Source organism: Ctenopharyngodon idella, chromosome 9, assembly GCF_019924925.1.
Source record: "Ctenopharyngodon idella isolate HZGC_01 chromosome 9, HZGC01, whole genome shotgun sequence".
Taxonomy (NCBI): Eukaryota; Metazoa; Chordata; class Actinopteri; order Cypriniformes; family Xenocyprididae; genus Ctenopharyngodon; species Ctenopharyngodon idella.
This window is the reverse complement of record NC_067228.1, coordinates 15,767,040-15,791,765: the sequence shown is the minus strand read 5'-3', so window position 1 is coordinate 15,791,765 and position 24,726 is coordinate 15,767,040. Positions and strand designations below refer to the sequence as shown.

At 37.7% G+C, this 24,726-nt stretch overlaps 1 protein-coding gene across 3 annotated transcripts in view; it reads left to right on the top strand.

Moving 5' to 3' along the window:
* The window catches only part of gli2a (GLI family zinc finger 2a), an 81,719-nt gene extending 60,234 nt beyond the window's left edge, over window positions 1-21,485 (top strand). For all 3 annotated transcript variants that reach the window (XM_051906221.1, XM_051906220.1, XM_051906222.1), the window contains exons 6-14: window positions 5,536-5,737; window positions 5,854-6,055; window positions 8,189-8,299; window positions 10,530-10,658; window positions 14,828-14,977; window positions 16,073-16,237; window positions 16,358-16,639; window positions 17,773-18,106; window positions 18,221-21,485. In XM_051906221.1, the coding sequence (XP_051762181.1) occupies window positions 5,536-5,737; window positions 5,854-6,055; window positions 8,189-8,299; window positions 10,530-10,658; window positions 14,828-14,977; window positions 16,073-16,237; window positions 16,358-16,639; window positions 17,773-18,106; window positions 18,221-20,367 (3,722 nt within the window). In that variant the 3' untranslated portion in view covers window positions 20,368-21,485. The remainder of the gene's footprint in view (window positions 1-5,535; window positions 5,738-5,853; window positions 6,056-8,188; window positions 8,300-10,529; window positions 10,659-14,827; window positions 14,978-16,072; window positions 16,238-16,357; window positions 16,640-17,772; window positions 18,107-18,220) is intronic.
* The last annotated feature ends 3,241 nt before the right edge of the window (window positions 21,486-24,726 follow it).

Below are 24,726 nucleotides of genomic sequence, written 5' to 3'. Positions count from 1 at the left end.
AGCATGCACAAAGTGGCCCTCTTGTTTTTCCCTTCATGATTCCCATTTGCCCATTAGCTGACTTGGAGAGAGAACGTTCGGGTTTTCCTGTAAATGGTGATCGTTGTTGTAAAAAATGAAAAATGTGCACATGGAAAATCTGTCCAACTTGTCATTAGAGCCAACATGTGCAGCACTGTAAATTTATTTAGACATTCGGCAGTTTTACACGCACTACTGGGTCAAACCAAGACACTAACTGGAGTCATGCAGCGTTGAATATGTTGTTATAGACTTCACTGTACAGCAAAATAAGCACTATGACATTTCATATAGCTGTAAACTTCACTGTAAAGCTGTATTTTCTACAAACTCCGCTTTGGATAAAATCCACGTATAAGACCCCACTACGATACATGAATTGTAACTGCATGAGTGGATTTTATTTTATTTTATTTTATTTTATTTATTTTTTTTTTGTTATCAAATCTCAACTTTTGTTATACCATATATATGATTTTTGTGTTTGTAGTTTTTTTTATTTGATAAATATTTTATTTTTTATTATATTTTGAAAATTGTATATTTTTATATATGATTTATGTTTATTTATTTTTTTTTATTTTATATAAATAGTTTTTATATATAAATATTAGATATAATTATTTGTTTTATTTTTTAAAAAATATTTTTTTTTTTTTTTTTGTATTTTATTTTTTATTAATTTTTATAGTATTTATGATTTTAACAAACAAATTGAAATAAATATATACTGTATAGGCTAAAAGAATACTGCCATTTTTCACTCATGCAGTAGCTCACATGCACAGACTTTGGTGCCGATAGGAGTATTTAAAACAAATCTCTCGTCATTAAATATGCTTAGTATGTAACCCCACATCAGTCATCCATGACTTATAAAGGTAAGAGTAAACTCTTAAGACGCAAGAATGATGGATCATCACCTCATCTTGAATTTAAACCCAAAAAGCTTTGAATACTTGTAACTCACTCCTGCAGATCACTTTCCTCCTGCCAACGATGTGAACGCCAAATGCATTTGCCCCAACAGGCCCCAAAATAACAAATAGAGGCAAACAATGAAAGGAGTCGGCGTCGACTATAAGTGCACGTCTTGCTGAAACGCTCCATTGCTGAGCCAAGTGCATGTGCATGCCAATGGCGTGCACTTTACATGTTAATTATGGTCTGCGTCTGACAGGGCGACACGCCGATTGAAAGCATAGTCGCCACTAAAAACAACACAGCCGCATTTCCCCATCACACCCAGATGGGTTTTTACTCAATGAGGCACGTTCCTTAAGCCCTTTTTGTGTACTTTCAGTGAATCTATTGCGCATGCAATGTTATGAGAACTCTCACTCAATGCTTCTCAATGGGTGCGATGGGAAATGCTGGCCTTACGCCCTCTGGATGGATGAACATGTGAATAAATAAATCACCACAACCTCCGGCTCACAGCCAGACTCTGCCTGATGCCCAAAACAGCAGGATAATAGGTTGAACAGACCTCTGTTTTACCGATGGCTCAATTCAGCTCTGCTTCTTCACTCTTTGTTGAAGTGAAGGGGTTTGCAGCCTCTAATTGAGTTGCTTACACAGGAATGCTTAAAGATTATGAATGGAAAGAGGGGGGAAACAAGTGCTGAGCTCATTTGTATGGCAATAGCCAGGGGGGAACAGTTTAAGGTCCCGTGATAATAGCTACTGCCAAAGCAAACGTCTGCTGTCCGGCTACAGGCAGGACTCTGGTGTTTCGGAACAGGTTTTTGGTTGTATAGGAAGGGAGTCTTGTCACCACTGCAGCTCAGTCCAACATGATCGCACATACATATGCCTGCATGACAGACACTAAGATAAGACGCTTCCATTTCTCTCCTATTGTGATTGCCTGGTGCTTGAAGTGTATGTATGTGTATATATATATATATATATATATATATATAAATACTAGGGGTGTAATGGTACACAAAAATGACGGTTTGGTACGTACCTCGATTTTGAAGTCACGGTTTGGTACGGGTTCGGTACAGCAGGGTGAGAAAACAAAACATTTTTTTCTCTCTTTTTTTTTTTTTTTTATTAAACGATGTTTTACTGAACAAACTGTGTCTGTCTTTAAATGTATTCAATTATAATTAAAATTTTCTTAAGGATAAAAAAATCTATCTCTGCTAATGCTGTAAACTATTAGGGAGCGCTTACTTGCACATTACTATAATAAAGGTTACAATTAACAACAGAGCCCAAATTATTAAATTCAGTTGCTATTTATTTTTAGATATAATCATCAACACTCAAATAATAGTAAAAAAATGTATGTATTGTAAGCATGTAAATTACACACAAGGCAGTTTTTGCATTAACTTCTGTTTCTCCAATTCGTTGTTGAAATATAATCATTAACACAGTGGCTGTCATAACTTCTTTTCATGACGGATTTATTTAGGCCTTACATTAACTAACAGGTTAAGTAAAATATAATTAATAGAGATGATCGCGTTCACTCCCGCTCCGCGCTGCCGTTTGAACTGAGGCGCCTATACAGCGATCTGTCACGCCACACAAAGCGTCAAAACGGCATTTTTTTGTTTGAATTTCGAGATAAAATGGACAGAATTTGAAAGATGGCACTTTGTTTATCATCGAAAGCAATAAAACACAGAGCTTATTGCGATTATTGGTGGTTAATGCTGGTTAAAATAGGTTAGGCTAAAAGCATTACTGTGCGCGCCAAATCTGCATATTAGAAAGATTTCTGAAGGATCATGTGACACTGAAGACTGGAGAAATGACTGCTGAAAACTGAGCTTTGCCATCACAGGAATACATTACATTTTAAAATATATTAAAATAGAAAGAGTTATTTTAAATTCTAAACAATATTATTGTTTTTACAGTTTTTTATTAAATAATAAATGCAGACTTGGACTTTTTTCAAAAATATCCCAAACTTTTGAATGTTACTGTATTGCATAATATTTTTTATTTATTTACTTGTTTCATTTTTTTTTTATATAAGTATTTATGATTATACAGTTAGTTGCTTTTTATTATTTGCCAGATTTTCATTGATCCCAAAAGGAAATTAAAGCAAAGAAGGAACATAGGAATAACACCTTCCAAATACATTTTTCTGGCATCCCTATAAAAACATCAGAGCAGATGCCTAATATAATTGCCTCTTTTGTAAACGTGCAGGGAGCGCCTGTAATTATAAAGCCATATATCAGGCCAGATCCTCAATTAGAAGCACCTCCTCCTACCCACCGTTCCCCATCCCACAGGGTTGACAGGACTGCCTGAGCCAGCCTCTGCCACTGCCACCACCACCACCTCACAGCACTGCACATCTGGTTTAGCGTTCTCCCAGGAACCTGTGCACCCCTAAATTAGAGACACTGCCTATAAAAACAGACCATTGCAGAGTGTGTGGGACTCTGCAGCTGAGGGCAGGCCAGACGCTGCTACCCCCTGCTGTTCTCTTCACTCTGTGAGCCGCGACCTGCTAAGTGCTGCCACACGCCGTCCCATCAACGTGGCAGTCGCACAGCAAACCGTACGTGTTCTTAGACAGAATCTATTAGGGGTTTTAGGTATATTTTTAATTTTTTGGAGAAGAGACTTTTTTTGAATACAACTAAATGAAAAACTAATTTCAAGTTTTTTGTTTTTGTCATTCTGTGGTTCACCTTTTGAGAGGTCAAAGGTGATATATGTAGTTTTTGGATTGTCAGAATACTTTCTCCTTTCTTAATATGAATAGACATCAATAAGCCAGCTATATGAGATTGATTCTTGAGGAAAGTGTTAGAGATCGGCTCATACTTCCGATTCATTCATCATAAGTTGAGTGCATTGCATTATGGGATACAATATTCAATGAATTAAGCTCTATTTTACACAGTTCATGTTCATTTTGGCATATGTAGTAGGTGTTTTGGATATCCCACACATACAGAACATTTTCTTACTGGACAATAGTAAGTATAGTATGGTAATATGGTATTTGTTTTTAACATTTTTGCATTTCCGTTTGATGTAATCGTGCAGAATGACACATTTTACTTTTAAATATAGCACTGAGGAATCAAATGTCAAAATCTCATTCTTTTATATTTAGCGTAACAACCTATAATAGTTGCTGTTTGCAATGCACATCAAAACTATTGCTTAAAGAATGGCAGGGGAGTAATTAACTGGTTGGAGGCTGTGGATTTGTGAGAGTTTGACAGGCGTCTGTTTGAAATGTCAGTTAAGGGTTTTTTGTGAGGTGCTTGTGTTTGTGTGTAGTTTAATGGACCCATTACATGTTTCCTGTTGTAGCACCTTTGCTGATGCCCCCCTGAAGGGCAAAAAAGCCTCCTTGCCCGACTGCTGTTCTCTGTCCTCTTACACCAGGGCTTTAATGCACAGCACCTGTTTACTACAGTTCAGAGCACATGGCACATGCACATAGAAACATGGACTTTAAGTCAACACTCAGCAATTGGAATGCAAATGGAAAGTCAAATTATATAGTTTTTACATTTTGTGGAAGGGTAATTTTGTCCTTATAATTATCAAGTGTGAATGTGGATATGGTTGTGACATACTTTTTGACATTAAAATTTGCAACTTAGTTTCAATAAATTGTAAATATTAATGTCTGTATTGAGTGTTGAACTTGTTCAAAAGTTGGGGGTCAGTAAGGTTTGTTTGTTTTTGTTTTTTGATACTTTTATTCAGTAAGGGTGCATTAAATTGATCAAAAGTGACAGTAAATTACAGTAGAGAATATTTAAAATTTTACAAAAGATTTCTTCTATTTCAGATATGCTACTGTAAGTGCTGTTCTTTTTCCTCAAAGAATCCTTAAAATAGTATCACAGTTTCCACAAAAATATATTAAGCAGCACAACTGTTTGCAACATTGATAATACTAATAAATGTCTCTTAAACAACAAATCATAATATTAGAATGATTTCTGAAGGAATGTGTTGCACTGAAGACTGGAGTAATGATGCTGAAAATTTAGCTTTGCCATCACAGAAATAAATTACATTTTAAAAAATATTAAAATAGAAAACAGTTGTAATAATACTTCACAATAGTACTGTTTTACTTTTTAATCAAATAAATGCAGGCTTGGTGAGCATAAGAGACTTCTGTCAAAAAATTTTATGGAACGGAATTGTTAACAAATCTATCTTTACTATTTTTGAAGATGAATAACACACAGACACACACAGATAATTATCAATGAAAAGGCATTCCTAAAGAATCTTACTCAAATCTCCTCAAAGTAAAAAGTAGACTGTTCAGCATTTCTTATTTGCTTGCTTATTTGCCTGATTTTACACTCTGATCAATGTTGTTAAATAGCATCTGTTTGGCATTCTGCAGAACAACTCATTGGGTGAGATTGGTATGATTAGGCTGTTAAATTATTCATAGTGAGTTGAATGCAAGCCAACACAGGAGTGATTCTGGAGATAAAGAGAATTGAACAGATCTCTTTAAGGTGAGAGTGAAAAAGTGTCTTTTCTCTCCAGTGTCCCGTTTCCCCAGTCCCAGACTGACGCCGAGGGTGAGCAGGAAGCGAGCGCTGTCCATCTCTCCTGTCTCGGATGCCAGCATCGACCTGCAGACCATGATCCGCACCTCGCCCAATTCTCTGGTGGCCTACATCAATAACTCCCGCTCCAGCTCGGCTGCCAGCAGCTCTTACGGCCACCTCTCTGTTGGGGCCATCAGGTACAGGAATGCCCATTCTACTGTCTGTGTTGATTTTTCCTTGTAAATGTTTTTGCAGGTTGCCCATTGTTTGAACTAACACAAAATGTGACTATTCCCTTTTTCTCACATCTCAGTCCATCCTTCACATTCCCACATCCTATCACACCAGTTGCATACCACCAGCTGTTGTCCCAACAGAGAGGTCTAAATGCATTTGGACACACTCCCCCCCTTCTGCAGCCTTCTCCTTCCCTCAGTACCAGGCAGCAGACGCTGGTGGCAGCTGCTGCTCTGACCAACAACAACAGCGCCGACACCAACACAGAGTCCAGCCAGGTGATTTTATACAGAGGTTTCCATACATGTTCTCAGGGTTCCAGAGGTCTTGAGAAAGCTGGAAATTTCATGTTTATAATATGCACTACTGTTCAAAAGTTTGGGGTCAGTAAGTTTTTTTTGTTTGTTTGTGTTTTTTGAAAGAAATGAATACTTTTGTTTAGCAAGAAATCATTAAATTGTTTAAAAGTGACCGTAATCCTGAAAAAAAGTATCACGATTTACACAAAAATATTAAGCAGCACAACTGCTCAACATTGATAATAAGAAGAAATGTTTCTTGAGCATCAAATCAGCATATTAGAATGATTTCTGAAGGATCATGTGACACTGGTGATTGTCTGCTGAAAATTTAGCTTGGCCATCACAGAAATTAAAGGTGCAGTGTGTACATTTTAGGAGGATCTATTGACAGAAATGCAGTATAATGTACGTAACTATGTTTTCAGTGGTGTATAAAGACCTTACATAATGAACCGTTATATTTTTATTACCTTAGAATGAGCCATTTCTGTCTACATACACCGCGGGTCCCCTTACATGGAAGTCGCCATTTTTGCGCCACTGTGTTTCTACAGTAGCCCTAAATGGACAAACTGCTCTACAGAGCATGTTTTGTCACTATGTTGTTGTTCTTCTTCTTCGTGCAAAAAAGCTAGCTAAAGTCAACGATAATAAAATAAAATAAAATCAAAATAAAGCACTGACACAATGATGAACAAATAACAATAATATTCACAATAACGCATAGTTTTATTGAATAATTAAGTAAAAATAATTTCTTAATTCATCTTTGTAAAGAAACCTTATTGCTTAACTGGCTACTCTCTGCTGTCTCAGACGATGACATCTTTGTCCTGTGTCGGCCACTGTAGCTTCTCTATGTTCTTCGAAAGGGATGGGTGAGCGGTGATTGAGCCGTTGGTTGCAATTCGCACCTCCTCTTGATGCCGCTAAAATTTACACACTGAACCTTTAATTACATTTTAAAATATATTAAAATAGATTTAATTTGTAATAATTCACAATATTGCTGTTTTGACTGTATTTTTGATCAAACATATGCAACCTTGGCAAGCATAAGAGACTTATTTGAAAAATATTTTAAAAATCTTACTGATCCCAAACTTTTAACCAGTAGTGTATAATGTTTAAGGATGCACCAATAAATAATTGTTTTCGAGACAGATAGGCCAATAATTACTTTCATGTTAGGGCCAATAATCAATAATTGCAGAAGTTGAAATTCTATACTATTGTTTTTTAAGTAAATTAAAAATATTAACTAACAACAAAAATAAATCCTCAAACACTACAAGTGAATTTAGGGATCACAATATTATAATGTACTGCATGAAGATGGATGTTCATTTTGATATCTAAGATTTAATTGTTAGTGTTCTTAAAGATTAACTTTAAGCGTAAAATAATGGCAGAGGTGAATAGTATGGCTATAGTGGTCCACCAGCACTAACCAAAATAAAAAAAATAAATAAAAAAAAACGGAAAATTCATGCTAATCTGAAGCGATCTTTTCATTCCCCCCCCTTTTTTTTTATTTATCAGATTCTATACAAGGTTGTTAAGAGCTGCTGCCACTTCCATATAAACTCTGTGTCCATCCAGAATATAAACTTCCTCGTACCTGCTCTCATTCCATCCAGACACTCACCAAATCAGTTTTCATTCCAGCTTTATTGCTGATCTCCAAAACACATACACACGCTATAGTTATGAGAAACACATTTCCCTCACTTTTGAGCAAACCATGTCAGGGTTATTGAGTTAATAGAAAACATGGGCCTCTGCCATACTGTAGTGGTTGGAAGGAAAGGCACCCCCACTTCAGCGGAGAGCCTGCGTGTTCAGAGAGAGACTGTCTGTTGAATTATGAATCCATCTGAGGATCAAAGTCTGTAGTCGCTCTCTGGGCGTAATAATTTCTTCCTTTTCATATTTCCATCTGACAGATGCTCATAGTGCAGTCTAAACTGTTTAGTCTCTGCGGCAAGTTGCTTTGTGAAATATGGCATCTGGAGCATGGTGCCTTTGTAGGCGTGAAATCGCTACTCATGCCAGCAGCCAAACCGTCGACATGGTGTCTCCAATGACTCTTTCCTTGCTCTTTTGCAGAATGCTGGTGGAGATCCTGCTGTCAGCAGCACTGTCAACCCTATGATCTTCAAGAGGTCAAAGGTGAAGACTGAAGCAGATGGACCCCACCCCATCTCACCTGGTTCTCAGGTTTGTGGGATCATGCTCATGTTTCACTTTAGGTCATCTTAAGGTTTTCAAGCTTTGAAATGGACTTTCTTTAAATAGTCCGTATGATTTTTGCTCTATATTCCAGGTCTTCTGGAGCCAAACAATAGCTTTGTGTGACAAACAGCCCTAAATTTAAGTTTTTGTTCATTGAAAATCTTCATGGCACATTCATTTGAATAAAACAAATAGATCTTTTTTCTAATCTTTTCAATGAATCATTGATCCACTTCACAAAAATGGCCCAGACCGCTTTATATGTATCAGTCTGTTCATCTCTTGTTTCCTTTTTTAAAAGATTAGTTCACTTCAGAATTAAAATTTCTTGATAATTTACTCACCCCAATGTCATCCAAGATGTTTATGTCTTTCTTTCCTAAGTCGAAAAATAATTAAGGTTTTTGAGGAAAACTTTCCAGGATTTTTCTCCTTAGTGGACTTCACTGGAGTACAACGGGTTGAAGATCCAAATTGCAGTTTCAGTGCAGCTTCAAATGGCTCTACACAATCCCAGCTGAGGAATAAGGGGCTTATCTAGTGAAACGATCAGTCATTTTCTAAAAAATAAAAAAAAATAAATATACATTTTAAACACAAATGCTCGTCTTACACTGCTCTGCGATCCGCATGCATGACGTAATCACGTTGGAAAGGTCATGTGTAACGTAGGCAGAAGTACCGTGGAAGGGCGTAAAACTCCATCTCATTTTCTCCTCCAACTTCAAAATCATCCGACATCGTTGTTTTACCTTTTTTTGTAAAGGGCGTTTGACTTAGTCCTTGCACGTTCGCTTTGTAAACACTGGATTGGTACTTTCACCTGCATCACACGTGACCTTTCCAACGTGATTACGTAGTGCGTGGTGTATCGCAGAGCAGTGCAAGACAAGCATTTGTGGTTAAAAAATATATAAATTTTTATTATTTTTTTTAGAAAATGACCAATTGTTTCAGTAGACAAGACCCTTATTCCTCGGCTGGGATCGTGTAGAGCCCTTTGAAGCTGCATTGAAACTGCAATTTGGACCTTCAACCCATTGTACCCCAATGAAGTCCACTATACGGAGAAAAATCCTGGAATGTTTAACATAAACATCTTAGATGACATTGGGGTGAGTAAATTATCTGGAAATTTTATTTCTGAAGTGAACTAATCATTTAAGACTCTCTCGTATCTCACTCTTTTGATGAATTCTTGGTTCATTTCCAGTTCTGTGACACAGTGTGTTGGTAAGATACATGAGGAGAGGTGTGGAGTGTGATCAGGGCAGATGTGAATTGATGAGCACACAATAGTGAGATGAAAATAAACCTGCTGTAGTCAGCATGGACCTCTTTCAAAAACCTTTATATTTGAGGTTTTAACACTTGGAACGAAAGAAATCAAACTCTGAATAGTTTCAAAGGAACCATTATCAGTTGTTGCTTTAGTGCTCTTAACAACATAGCGCTCGCTGGTAAACATACCCTTGACTTTTGACTGGATATCACACAAATTAGCATGTGGGAGGTGACATTAGATGTGGCCGTGAAGCATTCCGTTCTCTCGCCACATTAGAGAGGTTTTGAACCATTTAACTTTAAACTTCATTAAAGCTCAAAAGCATTCTTAACGTTCTTAAGAGAAATGAGGGTTGCAATATTACTGTATGTTGGAAATCAACCTGACCACCAACAATAGTTCCCATCTGATTTTCAATAACTCCAGACCAGGATCAGTTCCCATAAGAAATATAAAACATTAATGAGATCTCTTTAATATCTTTTTTTTCCCTAGACCACAGTGAGACCAAATAGTTCCTTAGGTACCCTGCTTGTCAGATTTTTCTCCTGAGAAAAACGGCCTAATCACATGTCTCTTCTAGAGTACCAGACAAGTATATCTTAAACTTTGCTCGGATTTTCCATGATAACAAAGTCTGGAATCAGAAGTCAAAGATCTCAATATGAACTCACACAGTTCTCATCAAATTCTTCCAAGACTAAACCATTGAAGCTACACTATCCATATCAGTTTTCAGCTCTTTACTCTTACAGTATATCAGCTATAAATAACTCATTCAGTCTCACATGCTAAAAAGAAAACACTGAGCAATAACGTTTTCTCTTGACTAACATGTATGAGAGACTTAAACTTAAAATAAAATAAAGTATACCAGTATTGGCATACTTATACAGTATTGGTATTTTACCAGTGTTGTTTCCTCAACAGGATCACATGGAGTTACGGGAGGAACTTGATAAAGATGAATGCAAGCAAGAACCTGAGGCCGTGTATGAGACCAACTGCCACTGGGAGGGATGTTCCAAAGAGTACGACACCCAGGACCAGCTAGTTCATGTTAGTCAGACTGTTATATTAAACTCCTATTTGGTTCTCTTTTCATTTTGAAATGTCTTCTAACTCTAAGCGCTATTAATTTCCACAACACAAGGGCTCTTTTTCAAAACCTAGTGAGCTGCCTTTGCTGTCTCCTGCCTACATATTGTAGGCAGCATCCTAACTGTTATGGAACTTCATTAGTGTCTCTACATACACTATCAATAGTTTGGGGTTGGTAAGATTTTTAATGTTTTTGAGAGAAGTGTCTTATGTAATTGATTGTAATTTATTCTTATGATGGCAAAGCTGACTTCTCAGCATCATTACTCCAGTATTCAGTGTCACATGATCCTTCAGAAATCATTCTAATACGATGATTTGATTGCTGCTCAAAAAAACCTTTTTATTATTATTACATATATTATCAACGTTGAGCAGTTGTGCTGCTTAATATTTTTGTGGAAACCATGATATATTTTTCAGGATTACTGTCACTTTTAATCAGTTTAATGCATCCTTGCAGAATAAAAGTATTAATTTCTTCCACAAAAAAAAAAAGAAAAAAAAAAAAAAAAAGCTTACTGACCCCAAACTTTTGAACAGTAATGCATATTTTAAACCTAAAATTTCCAGGTTTCTCGAGACCTTTGGAACCCTGAGTCTAGAAGATCTGTGTTGGAGTCGGGGCTTTTTTATCGATTTTTTTTTTTTTAAAGGATTTTACTATCACTATCACAGTGCCCTCCACAAATATTGGCACCCTTAGTAAATATGTGCAAAAGCGGCTGTGAAAATATATCTGCATTGTTTATCCTTTTGATCTTTCATTCACAAAATTCTAACCTTTCATCGAAGTAAAACAATTAAGAAATAAATGTTTTTCTCTGATACATGTTGGCCACAATTATTGGCACCCCTAGAAATGTGTAAACAAAAAGGACAAATTCCCTTAATCATTCATCACAATGGGAAAAACCAAAGAATATAGTTCTGAAGTGCGGCAAAAGATTGTTGAGCTTCACAAAATAGAAAATGGCTACAATAAAAAAGCTAACGCATTGAAAATCCCCATTTCCACCATCAGGGCAATAATTAAGAAGTTCCAATCAACTAAAGATGTTACAAATCTGCCTGGAAGAGGACGTGTGTCTAAATCATCCTAATACGCGGTGAGGAGGAAAGTTTGAGTGGCCAAAGACTCTCCAAGGATCACAGCTGGAGAATTGCAGAAATTAGTTGAGTCTTGGGGTCAGAAAGCCTAAAAAAATTACCTAACAGCACCTACATCACCAAAAGTTGTTTGGGAGGTTTTCAAGAAAAATCCTCCTCGCTCTTCCAAAAACAAACTTCAGCATATTCAGTTGTCAGACAAGACTGGAACTTCAAAAGGGACCGGCTTCTATGGTCAGATGAAACTAAAAAAAGAGCTTTTTGGCTGCAAATCCACCAGATGGGTTTGGTGCACACATGGATAAAAAGTACCCCATGCCCACGATTAAATATACTGCTGGATCTTTAATGTTGTGGGCCTATTTTTCCGCTGGAGGACCTGGGCATCTTGTTCAGATACATGGCATCATGGATTCTCTCAATTACTAACAGATAAAAAACAAAACCTGACTGCTTTTGCTAGAAATCTTATAATGGGCCGTGGTTGGATCTTCCATCAGGACAATGATCCAAAACAAACATCAAAATCAACACAAAAATGTGTCACTGAGCACAAAATGAAGCTTCTGCCATGGCCGTCCCAGTTCCCTGACCTGAACAATAAGGATAATGAGTGGAGTGAACTGCAGAGGAGAAGCACCAACATGCAGCTGGGAATCTGAAGGATCTGGAGAGATTCTGCATGAAGGAATGGTCTCTGATCTCTTGTCAGGTTTTCTCCAAACTCATCAGGTATTATAGAAGAAGAGCTGTTATCTTGGGAAAAGGACATTGCAGTTATTGGGTGCCAATAATTGTAGCCAACGTGAACTAGAGAAAAACATTTATTTCATAATGAGCTTTTCTCCCCATTTTCAATTGTTTTACTTAAAAGAAAGGTTAGAATTTTGTGAATTGTTTTAATGAAAGATCAAAAGCATAAACAATGCAGATTTATTTTCACAGCCACCTTTGCTCATATTTACTAAGGGTGCCAATATTAGTGGAGGGCACTGTATGTATCACTCAGTAATGTCTATATTATATTAATAATCTTATAAAGCATCTTAATTTTAAAAAGAGCCTTTGTGCTATGGTTGTGCGTATGATGCCTTAAAATGCTGTCTAGCTAGTTTTGGAACAGAGCTATTTTCTTGAAATGGTCATTATGACTAAACCAAAACAAACACAAATTGCCAACATCTTATCTGACTTTTTAAAGCAGAAACAACTGTAAATAATTAGAAACACTGCACATGTTGGACAAGTTCCTCATCGACAGCTTTAGCCAGAGTTGTAACTGATCCTTTCCTGTCACTGACACGTGTAAGGTTAATGAGCATTTTGATACCCGCAGAGGTGCGGAACGCATTCACTTATACACACATGCTCTCATATGTATGGCTCCTGTCTCTGTGCACCCTCTGACCTTTTAACTTCCCTGAGGCCATATAGTAAATCCGTCATCATGCCAGCAGCTCTGGAGTGGCCCTTTCCACCTCTGACACCTCAGCCCCTCTGCTGGGCGTTATTAACAATCTGAAAGCCACGATGTGACAGTTACACTTGGGCCCAGAGTCAGACTCACTGCTCTGACAGGAACACGCTGAGCCAGTCTGGCTCCTCATGAGACCTGGACCTAGAGCTTGGGAATCCTCTGGGGTTCTGGATCAGTGGAATTGGGTTCCTGCCATTCTCCACTTCCAGAACAAGCCCAAACCAGTCTAAGCTGAGTCTAGTGTGTGTTTTATTTTCTAAAATGACACTAGACTGAAATGAAGGCACAAACAAACATATGGTCTTAGGTGGTTGCAAGTGAATTGTTGTTGGGGATTACAAGATTGATGTCTGTCATTATTCAGATTTCTAAGAAATACATTGAAATGGTTTTGAAAACCAAGTGTAAGGTATAATTACAAGCAGAGAAGACAAGAAAGAGGAATCAGAAGTGGAAACAAAGGAATGTTTAGAGACCAGAGCAAAACTGAGAGTGTGGACTTCCTTCCTACACACCCCTTTTAGTCCTAAGGCTATAGTCTGTGCTCTCTGCTTGCAATCTAAATTACATACCTCAAGAAACAAAATAATGGCATGGTTTGATTTTATTTCATGCAGAACTTCATTCAGGGTTAGGGTAGGTGCTGTTAGAAGAATACAAAGTACTGTTTAAGCTACACAGAATATAGTTATTTATTGTATTTTTTATATTATTTGTGTATATACACACCTTTCAAAAGTTAGGGGTCAGTATTATTATTTGAAAAAAAAAAATGTTATTCAGCAAAGACTCATTTAAATGAGTGATAGTAAAGACATTAATGTTATAAAATATTTCTATTTTAAATAAATTATATTCTTTTGAATGTTCTCTTATCAAAGAAAAATGCATCATGGTTTCCACACAAAATATTAAGCAGCACAACTGTTTTTAACATTGATAGTAATAAGAAATGTTTCTTGAGCACCATATCAGCATTTTAGAATGATTTCTGAAGGATCATGTGACGCTGAAGCCTGGAGAAATGATGCTGAAAGTTCACTTTGCCATCACAGGAATAAATTACATTTTAAAATATATTAATATTATTTTAAACTGTTGTAGTAGTTCACAATATTACTGTTTTTACTATCAAATATATGCAGCATTGGTGAACACAAAATACTTCTAAATACTTCAAAAATCTTACCAAAACTTTTGAATAAAAAAGAATGAAGAAACCTTCCACCTTCCCCAGCTCCACATGTATAGATCTGCTATGGGTAATTCATGCATGATATTTTGTACGGCAGCAGCATGCCTTACTTGCTCACAGCAGCGTGTCGTGTACGTATTGGCAGCAGCAAGTCCCGTACTTACAGCAGCAGCGTAGCAGATCTATTCCGCCAAGACAAAATATATCAACATTATCATATCCATTACCATGCCAAACACTCAGAGAGTTGTCATGACAGAAATGTAGATCATTGGCCATTCATTGCAGAGTTAAGGAATTAAGGCCATTGTTAACATTCATGTTGTCACTTTTCTTTACCTGCAGCATATCAATAACGACCACATCCATGGAGAGAAGAAGGAGTTTGTGTGCCGATGGGAGGAGTGCTCACGAGAACAGAAGCCTTTTAAGGCCCAGTACATGCTTGTGGTTCACATGCGTCGACACACTGGGGAGAAGCCCCATAAGTGCACAGTAAGTGATGCAACACTGCTCATCGGGCCTTCATTTCATTCTTAAATGCACTAATGCTAACTTTGTAACTACATGTCAACTACCAGTTATTAGAGTATTAGTAGACTGCCTACTTAATACTGTATCTGTTAACGCTTTATTTTGATGGTCCCCCAACAGACATTCTACTGACTATAAGTAACTTTGCAAGTAAATGTCAACTTATTCTACTAACCTTAACTCTAATCCTAACCTAACAGTCTATTATTACTCTAACGAGAGACAAATTAATGAGAGTTAGTTGACATGTAATTGCAAAGTTACTTATAGTTAATAGAATGTCTAAAGTTGACTGATAAAATAAAGTGCAACCGCACTTACTACCTCACCCCTCCCTATTTAAAAACCTATACCTCCTTTACCTTTAATTGCAAAAATACACACATCTATTTCTGAACCCACAAGTAGAGCAAGCTATTGCTTTACATAAATAGGCTTGTTTCTTATTTCAGCAGAACATCTGATTTTAAACAGGACACATTTTCATCTTGGCTACTTTTATTTTTCTAAAACATCATGAAGGCACGCTGATTTCCAGCCAGTTTTAGTGGCTTGAGATCCTATTAAAAAGTGAACTTCTGGGCATGTTGATTGCCAGAATGGAGACGTAATTAAAGTCTGAGGAGAGGAAGGTGCCTTGGGTCTTTATTAAATTTTACTGAAGTTTCCACACACCTTCAGTGTATTTATATATAATATAATATATGATCATAATAACTGATGACAACATGGTCTGAACAAGCAAAATTATCAAAGCTATCACAAAAAAAAAAAAAGTTCCTTTAAGGGTGAATCTCTTGAAAAAATATCCAGGTCAAATTTTAACAATATTTTTACGGTAATGAGAATTGTATAGAAAATATGCTTTATTGTCCAATAGACTCCATTGTCTTTTAAGAAAAATATAATTTCTTATTTTACTTTTGATTTAGGAGTGAAATATAACCCAGACATTTTCTTGACAGGTTTTATGAGATTCACTCATAAAGCTGTTTAATTTTTGGTTATGACTGATGAAATGGTTTGTTTTCTCTTTCTCTCACTCTCTCTGTCTAGTTTGAAGGTTGCTCGAAAGCTTACTCTCGACTGGAAAACCTCAAAACTCACTTGAGGTCCCACACAGGGGAGAAACCTTATGTATGCGAGCATGAGGGTTGCAACAAGGCGTTTTCCAATGCTTCAGACCGAGCCAAGCACCAGAACCGCACACACTCAAATGAGGTTCGAGCATTCAACATCTGTTTCATAATGTGCATTTGTTTCCCATCTCATAGAGACCCAGAGATTTGATTTAAGTCAGATTTGATTGCTCTCTTAAAGCTATCTGTCACTCCTTTGCAGAAACCATATGTGTGCAAGATCCCAGGTTGCACAAAACGCTATACAGACCCCAGTTCTCTCAGGAAACATGTGAAGACCGTTCATGGTCCAGAAGCACATGTCACTAAGAAGCAGCGTGGTGATGCACCACCTAAACCTCACCCCCCTAAAGGGAATGGAGAAAATGAGGCACACACAAAGCATGTAAGGGGAAGAACAGACGGGTTAGGGGAGGCCAACAGCACCACCCGAGGAGTGGAGGATTGCCAACATGTCAAGTCTATCAAGACGGAAAACACAGTGGTAAGAATAGTCTGTTTCATACTTAATAAATGATTACATCACTGATGAGAGGTTCTGTCAAAGTTTTTATCCAAAAGTAGTTTTACACAGTGCATGGTAACCACAAGTTCCCAGATTCTTTTCCAATAGGAAAGAGGCAGTACAAGATTCATTACTTTGATATGTTAAAAAAAATCAATTTATCAAATCAATAAATTAATTTAGCTTTTTTCTGGTCAAAGAAAAACACAGAAGAGAAAACAATGCCCAATTTTTGCTGCTCTATGTTGCTGCTATTTAAGATCTAAGATGGTGTCTAATCTATTTTATACAGGAGTAAATGCCATGACTACTTATTTTTGTTGACTTATTTTACATATTAGCTTTTTTCATGTAAGATATGCAGTATTTACAGTAATCATCTCATGCAGAGATGCAGCATGTGTTTATCATGTACTGTGTGAAACGCTCTTAATGCAGAATTCAAACTAATGAACTAACCATTTCCTCAACTAATATACTAACCCTGTCCTTTCTTCTTAACTAACTTGCTTCTCTTTGAAAATAATGGACAGACTGTACTAAGGTGAGCACTGCAGCAATGTCTTTTTAATGCATGGCAAAATCAATACTTTTTTTAAAACCCAACTTCAGTAATGTTTGGTTTAGTTGTACTGTGAAAATTTTTGTAACTAAAACTAAATAAATGTTGTAATGGAATTGGTTTGATGTTACCTTCAAATTAAAGATTATGCATCTAGGCACCTGATTTAATCGTTTTTGTGTATAACTATACAAAAATACATTCAGTTTATTGCAGATTACCAGTAGAACAATTAAAAAAAAAAAAAAAAAATTAGAAATATTTAAATTTGTTCCCTAATATGCAAATCAGCTATACATTTTCACAAAAAGGAACACAAAAGAACTTGCCCCAGACAAGTTTGTATCTAACATTAGTGAAGAACTAATCTTAATACTAATACAAATACATAACTGTATTAGTTTTCTAAACCAGATAATAAATATGAGGCACCAAACATCCAAATATTTCAATTTCACATGGCCATTTTCTCCTTAATTCCCCAAACGTTACTGATTCTGTGATAAAATATCAGTGGAACTGACCTTTGCTCATTACTGTTCCTCTGTAGATGTATCAGTCCAGCCCTGGTGGTCAGTCATCATGTAGCAGTGAGCCATCGCCACTTGGCAGTGCCACCAACAATGACAGTGGAGTAGAGATGGCCATGCACAGTGGAGGCAGTTTGGGGGACCTGAGTGCTTTAGATGACACGCCTGTAGTAGATTCTACCGGTTCTCCAGGTACTTCTGCAGGAGTAGGTCTTCAGCTGCGTAAAAACAGGGGACTACTACATCTTGAGCACATCAAGAAGGAAAAACTAAAAACTGTAAGAGACTCCTGCTCCTGGGCAAATGCTTCACCTCAAGTCCGAAATACCAAGCTGCCTCCAATACCCTCTATTGGTGAGTACTGCAGCCAAAAAATGAATAATTTATTGCTTTGAAATTGAGTTCTTTGTTTGCATTCACATGCATTGTTAGAAAGTAACATTACTCTCATTACTCTGTTTTTTTTAGACTCATTGCTGGAGACTTCAAATACGGGCACTCAGATGCCTGGACCTCCAACGCAACGTTCAGGAGATTTGTCTTCGTATGAGATGACAATGCTAAATCAGCTGCATGAGCGCAGAGACAGCTCCACCAGCACAATGAGCTCAGCATATACGCTAAGTCGTCGGTCCTCTGGTATTTCACCCTGCTACTCCAGTCGTCGCTCTAGCGAGGCTTCGCAATTTGGAGTCCGCAACAACAATGTCAGCTCAGCAGATTCCTATGACCCCATCTCCACAGATATGTCGCGGCGCTCCAGTGAAGCTAGCCAATGCGGCGGTGCAGGTGGACTACCAAGTTTACTAAATCTCACGCCGGCACAACACTACCGTCTCAAGGCGAAATACGCTGCAGCCACAGGGGGTGCACCACCGACACCTCTACCCAACATGGATCGCATGAGTCTTAGAACTAGAATGGCCCTGTACAATGACTCGCAAGAAAGTTCAACACATTTGCACCATTCCCAAGGTGTAATCAACTCAAGACGCTGCAGTGACACCGGCTACAGTGCCCCTGGCATGATGCCTCATGAAGTTCAGGCTAACCTCCTGCGACGAGCAAGTGATCCTGTTCGTCGTACAACTTTCGACCCGCTCTCCTTGCCAAGGGTTCAGCGTTTCAACAGCATCAGCAACATGAACTTATCGCGTCTGCCTGCGTTAGATCGACGTGCTTTCAACTTGCAGAGCAACACTTGTTCTGATGGCAGCTTGCACCGTCATCCCTTCAGCCAAAGGCCACCTAGTATTTCAGAGAATGTTTTAATGGAGAATATGGCCAGTGAAGGAGGTGATCAGCAAGAGGATGATATAGTACTTCCGGATGACATGGTACAGTACCTCAGGTCCCAGAATGGTAGCTCACATCAGGACCTAGGGATTTCTGTCAATGGCGGTCATGCACTAGACTTCCATGGTAATATGACCTCCCAACAACAACAGATCTACGGGCAATGGCGAATTGGCATGGCAAGCAACACTGGAAGCCATGTAGAGCCTATTTGCTCACATCCAGAGCAAACGGCTGATACTCAAGACATGAACAAGAACAACATGCCTGTGCAATGGAACGAGGTCAGTTCTGGTTCTGTAGATACAACTGCAAGGCTTCCAAAGCAGCAACAACTCCGAGGGAACTTGGCAGTGGTTCAGCAGAAGCAGAATTTTGGACCTTACCAAGGCTTTGGCACTAATCAACAGATAGTACCAATGAACCAGAATCTGGCTAGCATGCAACAGGGTTATCCACAAAGGACCATCCAGAGGATGAACTCTGTCCAGCAGTATCGGCAGTCTGTTACTAATCCGTGTCAGAATCTCAGCGAGCAAGTAAACCCTCAGTCGGTATATCGGCAGGACCTCAATTTCAACTCCAGTCAACACCTAACATGTAACAGCATGGGTCCACCCAATGGGAGAGCGGTGCAAAACCAACAGATGCAGAATTACAGATCAAACTTTACACACATGAATAATATGAATAACGCCAACCAGCAAAATTACGTTCCCCTTACTGCCGGTCAAAATGCAGGCAGAGGACAAATACAGCCCAGACCTCCATCCGAGCCCAAACCTTTGAATAGGCAACACTCAGGGTCAGGTATGGTTCAGCAGAATGGTTGCTCCCTGTCCAACGCCAACTCCTCAGAAGCTAGCCCAAAGAGACCAGGTGACTTTGGTCAACACGGCAATGGGAATGGCACTGTGTACTATTCAGGAGAGATCCATATGTTGGACCCCATCGTGGATTATGGTTCTCCCATGTCCCCGTGTACAAACCAAGCCCCTGTTGCTTCAGTGTCTACAATGGCTTCTCCTGGGGTTAATCAGGTCACCAGCACAGTGGACTCCACTCAAACCCTTGAGCACACTCAAATAGACTTCGATGCCATTTTGGATGATGGAGACCATTCGAGCCTAATGTCCGGCACATTAAGTCCGGGTCTTCTGCAGAGTCTTTCGCAGAATTCCTCACGGCTCACCACCCCGCGTAACTCTGTTACTTTAGCTTCGATACCGGCAGGTATTGGCAACATGGCCATTGGTGACATGAGCTCAATGTTAACGGCCCTTGCAGAGGAAAGCAAATTCTTAAACATGATGGCATGAGAACTAAAGAATTTATTCAAAAATCAGGGGTGGCTTTTTATGTTCTTTAAATGTAAAGACATTGAACAATGACAAAGAATAAAAATGAATTGTTTTAAGAACACTAATTTGTGCTCTAAAGGGGAGAAAACATGTTTATGCATTATTTCATGAGCAAAGGCACTGAAATACAGTATCTTACAAAAGTTGAACTTGCAGCATTCAGGTGGACACTGTCAATTACATTATCAGACATTTGCTAACACAATTGTTGTATGCAACTAGGCTGGCAAAAACCTCAAGATGACGTTTCACAAGCCATATGTTTTATATAAGTTTGTTTATTAATGCATATTAGTGTACATCAGGGTAATGGTTATTAGGCTTGTGTAAGTCTGATTCTCCCTTTCTCAGCAGTGCACTGAAATTCACTAAGTGCCTCACATAAAAGAAGTAATAAGTATGTTTTTAAACTCATATAATGCTATGTAACCTGGTATGTAGCTACATGGATATTTTTATTGTATTTTGCTGTTTTGTTAATAGTTACCCTTCATGCTTTAAATTATGTGCACTGCATATTAACTGCACAAGCTTCTTCATAATGTGCACAATGCTCTGATGTACCCCCTTGTCACTCCTAAGGGGAATAATGAGAAAATGATGGAAATACATTTCTGCACAATTCCTCGGAGCTGGTCAATTTCATCTGTATTGACAGATTCCCTCGAAGCATGCTCCAGGAGTTTCAGATCTCTGTAGTTGCTTCTCATCTGGCTGGGTGATGTTGAAGGACAGCGTTTCGTCTCTGCACTTCAGTCAGTGGAGGCCTGTCAACCTGTGCATCCATTTGAGATGTTTTTAAAGGAATATGCAAGTACTCGGTGTGCTCTCAGCGGAGATCGCATCCCAATTAACAGGTTCATCACCCTCTTGAGCTTGTGATAAACCACAGGCACATACTAAAATGACTTCTGCCTTTAGTTTAGGACCATTACAAGAAATTCCCACCAAGGACAGAGAGATTCTGAAAGTCTGAACTATCGGAATTGGTTGGTATTTTGTGATGCCATTTGCAGAACACTACATATGTATAGCTTTTGTACATTTTCAATACAGCATCTTCATTTTTCTGTTAACTGGGTTTGTTTTGTCTCTTCTTCGTCTGTTCCTTGTGGAGCAGGTATTGTTACAGAAGCTCTCTAGCGCACCCTTTTGAATTTAAGAAATAAGAGTGGAAAAAGTGCAAAGTGAGCATGTTCATTAAAATGCAGTAGCAAAAAGTATTAAATAATATCTTTCTTTTTTTTTTTTTTGTAGATCAAAAACAAAAAACAGGCTATGTGTATTATAAGAGGGCATTGCACTCAATTAACTGCCTTAATTGTGTGACAGCATTTATTTCTAAATTTGTATGCATAAGAACTTTGAATGCTATTCTTCAAATAACATAAACCCTGGTTTAAAAGTGAACAAAAAGAAGATGCATACTGAGCACTTCCTATAGTTTAAATTATTGATTGTAGTTGAATAGGAGCGAATCGAGGGACCGGCTGATGCGCATAGGGAGCAAATGATTTCATTCCAGCCTTACAGAAAAATTTTGTTGAGGATTTATTTGATCCACATCCAAATTATTTCTCTTGCCTTGTAATTCTTTATTCTCTCAGAGAAATGATGGAGGAAAAATAGCCCCGGGGTGAATCTCAGAAGCACGAAGAACAGGAGGATAGCATAAAAGTGGAGTTGACTAGCAAATGATAAGGCACCACACTGACTATTCCAGAAAAGTTTGTCCAACAGTACCATGACATGGTATTGGTACATGTTTCCAAAGTTTTGGGTTGGTTAGGTTTTTTTTTTCCTTCATGTTTCTAGAATTCTCACATTTTGTAATGCTCACGACGACTGCATTTGTTTGATTATAAATACAGTAAAAAGTTATATTGTGAAATATTATTAAAATTTAAAATAGCTGTTTTCTATTTTAATATATTTTATAATGTTATTTATTCCTCTAATGGAAATGTTGAATTTTCATCAGCCATTACCCCAGTCTTCAGTGTCACATGCTCCTTAAGAAATGATTTTAATGTGATGATTTGGTGCTTAAGAAGCATTTCTTACTGTTCTAAATGTTGAAAACACTTAATTGCTGAAAAGTCTTTGCTGTCCCATCTTAGGAAGACATTGAACAGTTGAGAAAAGGTCAGTTGCCCGATTAGGGGGTTTACTTTTTAGGCCAAGCCAAAAAAATGTTTCGGGGACCAACAAAATATGCAAACTATTAGGGGTGGAACGATACTCTCATGTTACAATTCGATACATATCACAATACCGAACTCACGATACGATATTATTGCGATACTCCAAAGGATAACAAAAAAAGTACTGTTGATTAAAATGCTAGATTTGGTATTACATTGGGGGTGGAAATGAATAGGCTTGTGCTTATAACCCAATGCACAGGACAATGACACCAGAATAAAAATATTCATGCTTCTGATGTTGAAACACAGATTTATTTTAGTTGAATATGTTTGCTCTCTGTCACTGACTAGATATATTTAAAATAACGAAGGCCACTTTTTACTGGTAACATAAGACATTTGGCATTTTTATGATATCATGTATCATCACATATGCATATATCCCCACCAAAGGCTTCAAGTGCTGTTTCAGTGCATTAAAAACTTGTGTTTCTCAATTTGACCTCAGGAGAAGGTCATCACATTGAATTAATTCACTTTACTGCAGCCTGTCCATTCATTGAGTCAGTAAAGACTTTCCATCAAAGGATGCTTGCGAAGAACACAGGCTTCAGGATCAAAGAGATCTGACCGGGTCAGGGTTTGGGGCGCAAGTGCACCCTCCTCTCCTTACCCAGCAATGCTTTGGGTTATGGGAGGCTTTTGGCTTAAAAGATATCCATGCATGAATGGTGACATTGTGTGTAGTGTGAGCTGAACAATGAGAGCTCCTCACTTTGATCTGTGACTATAAGCACCGAGCGCTGCACTAGGAAAGTGAGATCTGTTGACTATTTAGGCCTGCTAACAAAAGTAAATGTTAAAGTACATTTTAATTTAGTAAATATCCATTCAACTCTGCACTTGCCATAATTTCAGTGTAGCATTTCTTCAGTGAAAAGGAAAGAGATGCTATTAAGATTAAGAAAGGTAAAGCTTACTAAACAGCAGAAGTTGTCTGTACACTGAAGAAAAAAAAAATGTATTCAGACCAAAAGTTAGTTTACTCTAGGAATCCAAAGTGGAGGGATAAATTGATGCATGCAGATACCTTTATCCTCACCCAGAGGGGAATTTTCCATGCAATCTTGCAATCTTTTCTTCTTTTACACACTCAAATCTTGGCAAAACCTATAAAATTAAACAACTGATAACTTGTAAAACTACTGGTTTTGTTTTTTTAACGCATACAACTTCCTTTGATACCAAATAGGGCCTGCAATATTAATAAATCTACAACATGCATCCTTTGACTGAGAAATAAATGTAGGCATCACATTTTACATGGACCTGTAGAACAGAATTCAGTTGGTTTGGGATAAGATTTTGTTTGTTTTCGAGACAAAATGTCGGATGCGATCTGAGTGGTTGTGCTGTTGAAGTTGGAGCAAAAAAGCTCAAATTCAACCACAACACAAACCCTTGACCCTTCAAACTCAATACAGTTGGGAATTATTAATAAATTGTGTTGCCTATTTAATAAATAAATAAAAAATACAAAAATGAAGCAAATTTAGCCCCGAGTGGTCTCACAGGTATCATATATTCCCCTGAGACCAGAAAAAAAGAAGCAGTTCTAAAACAAATTGAATAAAGAACAAAACAACGACTGTTTATGGTCACCACTACACAGTGTCTATTGTACTAGTGCAGAGATAAAGCCTACTTGAAGATTTGATTCAGGTGTAAAAATTTCAATGGATTTATGTTTTATTCTTATCCAAAATGAGGCAATGTAAGCATTATGGAGCGCTATACACTCTCATGTAATATTTGTTTCATTCATACTCGAAGCCACAGGGCGCTCTCCCGCAGAAAGTCCAAAACAGATAAGTTAGTAATAAGAAGTAATAACTTATGACATTCCAAGAGATTGCTTATACATATGGACAAAAGCATCCAGCTATTGCTGTATAGCCTAACAAAAAGGAGAAACCTTTTTGACCTTTTCAAGCCATCTCGTTGTATTTTAATAACAATAAAGTATATGAATAATGCAGTGCTAATTTACATAGACTTTATTACGGTATAGAACCTGTAATATATATTTTCTGCCTTATTCTGATTAAAAAAAAAAAAAAGTTAGAGTGGCTTTAAAAAAAACTTTTTTTGTTTTTTTACATTGTATAAA